This window comes from Perissodus microlepis, chromosome 10 (assembly GCF_051167445.1).
Source record: "Perissodus microlepis isolate ML-2025 ecotype Zambia chromosome 10, ASM5116744v1, whole genome shotgun sequence".
Lineage (NCBI taxonomy): Eukaryota > Metazoa > Chordata > Actinopteri > Cichliformes > Cichlidae > Perissodus > Perissodus microlepis.
Window position 1 is genome coordinate 18,973,262 of NC_140470.1, and position 4,816 is coordinate 18,978,077.

Consider the following 4,816-nt stretch of genomic DNA (forward strand, 5'->3'; position numbering starts at 1 on the left):
TATAATGATTTCTTGGCATATTCTTGAGAGCTGCAGTAGCTTATCTGTGAGCAAAGAGCTGAGTGGTTTGTAGGTGGTTTTTATAATCAGAGATGTCTGTAGCTTCCTCAATGAGTATTCACATATTTAAAGTTGGCTGATTATTTAGTACTACCCTTTAGCTAAAAAACTGTTTCTAAATGAAACACAGAGTTACAGAGATACATGTACCAAAAGAGGCACAACGATATAATTGCTTATTTTATCATTTGAAATATTTTGAAAAAGCTCTTTTTTTAGTTGAATGATACTAACTATTCTAAATGAACTGCTATATGTCCCCAACAGATAATAGTGGAAAAAATAACACTACTTCAGGGGTACTTTATTTTCAATGTCTACTTTTCATTTATTCAGAATTGAGGTGATAAAACACAACCGAAATCAAATATTTTTCACTGAAAAGTGTGAAATTTATTCACAGCAGATGCTAAAGTAGAGTTTCAGGGAAGAACAGGTGATTTTCAGAGTGACTTCACTGCCAATCTATACATGTCTCTTTGGACTGGCATGTAGGGTGTGTGTGTGTGTGTGTGTGTGTGTGTGTGTGTGTGTGTGTGTGTGTGTGTGTGTGTGTGTGTGTGACGATCTGGAAGCAAATCATGTGTGGCGAGTTAAGGACCCAGGAGCAGGCGACACAGGAAGACAGGAACTTAATGAAAAGTGAAAACGTGCCAGGAGTAGAAATAACTCAGCAGGAAAAACCACGACTAAACTAAGTAACAGAAAACTAAAACATAACAATACAACAGAAAGAAATCATAAACTCAAAAGGCTGGGTCGAATGACCTAGAACCATGACAGTGTGAATATCAGTCTTCTTTAAAGAGAAAATTAAAACACTAATGGATTCTCACACAAACACTTTCCTCGTGTTTGACAGGTAAACACACTCACATTATAGACATTGTAGACTTCTAAGTATTTATAAAAAGTAACCAATCTAATGTGGTAATATATGCTACTATAGGTATGATTTCCACCAATGTGCGATCTACAGTAATTTCTTTATTTTTGTACAAGTTTTCCCAAGCTTCTCCAATCCTGCTTTAAAACTGGAAATGCCACATTTCCCTATGGGTAAACTAATAATAACAGTGTTGATGTAATTGAATATATTATAGGTTAAGAAAATGCTGTAATTTAATTGTTAAATATGAATTAAACATTTCACAACACATTTATTTAGAAAAAAACAAACAGACCATCCAGTGTCTTTTTTTCTATGTTTGCATTCAGAGGTGAAAAAACACCAGCATCTCACACACTGAGGTTATAATTTGGCATGCAAAGGCAAACTACTACATGTTTTTAAAGTGAAAAAAAATATCTACACAAGAATTTTTGTGTTTCCCCTCACAACTAGAACAAAACATTAGCATTAAACAAATGTTATCAGTCTTCACATGTGAATGCTGGGTTTGATACTAACATGTTATTTCATTGTGAAACATTTAGCACAGAAAATGTGTGCAGAAAGTAGGTTGAACTATTTATAGGACAACTTGGAGATAGCAGCTCAATGTTCTGTGGCAGTGGTTTGCTATTTAATGTCAGTTTAGTTTAGCTTTGCCTAGGAGCACTTTCAAAGTAATAAAGCAAATCAAAACTGACTCTTCTTTTATATGATTTTTAATTTGTGGTTTAATGTTTTACAAAATAACTTTCTTTAATGTTGAACTAGACTGCATATGCAACTACATTTATTAACTATGATGAACATGTGTGTTTCCTGCAGTACATGTAGCCTGTTGCTTGAATGATAAAGTGTAACCACAGACCGACACACACGAATACAGACACTAATTGCTTGGTTTTTACAACAAATATTTTACACTGTAAATTAGAAATGCAAAAAATGAAGCTCAACAGTGTTGTCTTTATTAAAAATATTTTCCTCTCCTCTTGATCTTCAATGAAAAAAAACCTTAATTCTCATTAGTCTTTTAAATCATGAGAGATAAACACAAACACATTCTGATTATGTTTATTAAACCTTCACAGAAAAAGATCCATCATGATTAGATAAAAAAAAGTAAATATACACCATCACTTATTATAAAATTTTACTGGCATGCAATCTTACATAAAGAAGGAAAAGAAAAGAAAAATGAGGACACTATTCACACCGTGGATACAAATCAGTGACAGCACTAAACAGTTCAGTGATGAAAGAGTAATCACAGACCTGGCCTACACTTAAAACATTGGTTTCCCTGTCAGACTTTTTTGAAATTTGAAATGAAGAAGACTACCTAGAAAAACCCCTGTCGATGTAGAGTGAGGCTCCCATCAATGGAGGTCCGTAGTAAGACGTTCTCGCCATGGTGAGAGTTGTGATGGTGCTCCAGCAGATTGGAATGATCACCAGGACACCTGATATGATGAAGATAATTCCAGAAGCTATAGCCACTTTGCTATTTTTCCTCTTATTTGACACCAAGGTGGTGCAGTTGCCCCCGACAACACCAACTATGACTCCAAAGATCCCGACAATGATGGCGAAGACGATGAGCACTCTGGCAGCCTGCAGGTCTTGAGGTAAGGCCAGCAGAGAATCATAAGATTTGCACTCTGTTGTTGGTCGTGGATAGTAACTATAATCAAAGTTACAGGACTTCCACAAACCCTCTGATTTCCTCCACTCAGGGGATCTCCATGTGGGGAGAGCACAGCTGATGATGCTCCCCAGGACTCCGAAAATGGCCAAGACCAAACCTAGAAGCTGTCTCCCGCCAGGTTTCATGATGAAGTTTTCTTGAGCTCTTCAAAGAGGAAAGACAGTGTGTTCTTGAGAGTTGCAGTAATTTAGAAAAGAGCTGGGCAGGAAGTGGTTTTTAGGTGTTTTTCATGATCAGAGGAGCTGACTAGTTTCCAACTCACTAATCATGCTGTTAAAAGAAAAGACAGATTGTTGCCTTTAAGCTGAAAATGTTCTCTGAAGGAAACCCAGACTCTCAGAGAGGCATAAAATGTAAAAAGTATAATTAGAAAAAGGTTGCAAAGGAAATCACATATATTTGTTATTTAAATCTAAAGAAAATTACAATTGGATTATATATTTTTTTTTAAATTGTCTGTGGCAATCCTGGTTTAAGTTAATTAAATTAAAGTCTTTAATGATTCAGCATTTTGTGACTAAATACAAACAAAATCAAACATTATTGTTTCCTCATAAATAGAGGAATATAAATTCCTTCATTCTCACTGAAATGTGAGATTTACTCATAGCAGATGCTAATGTAGAGTTCCGAGGAAGAAGATGTGACTACAGAGTATCTTCATTACCAGTAGATACTTGTAGTTCAGTCACTGATATGTAGCTGCAACGATGATAACAGACTCATCTTCATCACCGGATGTTCTTGTTGCAATTTGTTGCTTTGTGCCTGGTTCAACTTGTGATCATGTGTTTTAAACGAAGCGGCATGTCCTTTATGCTCAGTTTACTTAAATTTAGAGGGGAACATCCACATGGTCTGAAACTTTTATTCAGTGCAGTTTACTCATCTGTTGGCTCGTACTCAGATGAGATCATCTAATGATCTTCTGTAATCCATGTTCTTCTGTGTGCTCACATTGGATACGTTTTCAAAATCTTCTTCAGGAACTAAAGTTGGTTAATGTGATATGTCCAACAAATTTCTGTCATAAAATTGTTTTTATTGAAACTATATCATCTATACTCAACCTATTCAAGATGTACATGGCGAGATTAGTTGTCTCACCCACACAGAACAACCAAAAGTAAAGGAGCTGCCAGTATACAGTGTCTCTGACTGTCTGTCTTTCTTCACTCTCATTTTGTATTTAACTCTCTTTTCAGTTTCAGTTAATTTAGTGATTGATAGGTTTATTTGTATATAGGAAAACTGACGATGGCCGAGGCCAAACCAAGAAACTGTCTTCCACCGCTTCAAAGAGGAGGGGTGAAGTGGTCTGAGTGCTCCAGTTATTTAACAGTGAGCGACAGCTGAGCAGGAATTAGTTTTTATGTGGTTTTCACACTTGAAACCACTCGAGTGGCTTCCTTACTCGCTCGCTCACATTGCGTGAGAAAGCACACATTAGATTCTACTGATGCTGCAATCTCCAAGCCACAAATTAAATATAGATATATTACTTAGAACATGTGAATACCAATGTTGTTGACAGCCATACGACACATTATAACATATGACTGTCATAGTTTTGACTTCGCTGGAATTATGGATAAAAGATGAGCCGAGTATGAGAATGCAGGTAAAAATAAGACCTTTGTGCAGTAACTTTTCTTTTGCATGAGAGTTGGAAAGAGTTCACTTAGCTCTCAGTATTTGCACATCGTGTGGAAATGTCATTTACACTTTATGCTCTCGTTGCACTGTTTATAGGATCTCAAAGTGTATATATTTAATGACTCCATTCAGAAAAGGTGCAGAAAGTTCTTCTCAAGCAGGAAGACTCCTGCTGTGGGCAGACCAATGGAACAGAGCAAGTTTTACTGTAAATTTAAACAAACTACAAAGTGAGCTCAGCGTAACCAGGGTAACTTTCAATTATCTGGGTTCACTTTCCCTAACGCTGGCAAACGGGATAAGCAGTCACACAAAGTTGGATATCAACTTGCTAATTTTAACCAGGGTTTCGCTGTGCTTTTCACATTAATTTGTTTTTTAAATCAGAGACCCGAAGAAAAATGAAGGAAAAGATAAAAGCGTTTGTATTCCTTTTTTTTTTCCTGTCACAGTTTTACTTTCTGAATCTTTAGGACGAGCACGGTTTGCGCTGGTGAAAT

The 4,816-nt window shown here is 36.3% G+C and overlaps 1 protein-coding gene across 1 annotated transcript; it reads right to left on the bottom strand.

The window, feature by feature from the left end:
• Positions 1-2,290: 2,290 nt before the first annotated feature.
• LOC146379288 (claudin-4-like) lies at positions 2,291-2,785 on the bottom strand. Its single transcript, XM_084941099.1, has one exon. It carries the CDS (start codon positions 2,783-2,785, stop codon positions 2,291-2,293), a length of 495 nt encoding a protein of 164 aa, XP_084797225.1.
• Between the last annotated feature and the right edge of the window lie 2,031 nt (positions 2,786-4,816).

Coding starts and splice junctions, on each gene's coding strand:
- LOC146379288 (XM_084941099.1), bottom strand. CDS start 2,785: ATGAAACCTGGCGGGAGACAGCTTCTAGGTTTGGTCTTGGCCATTTTC.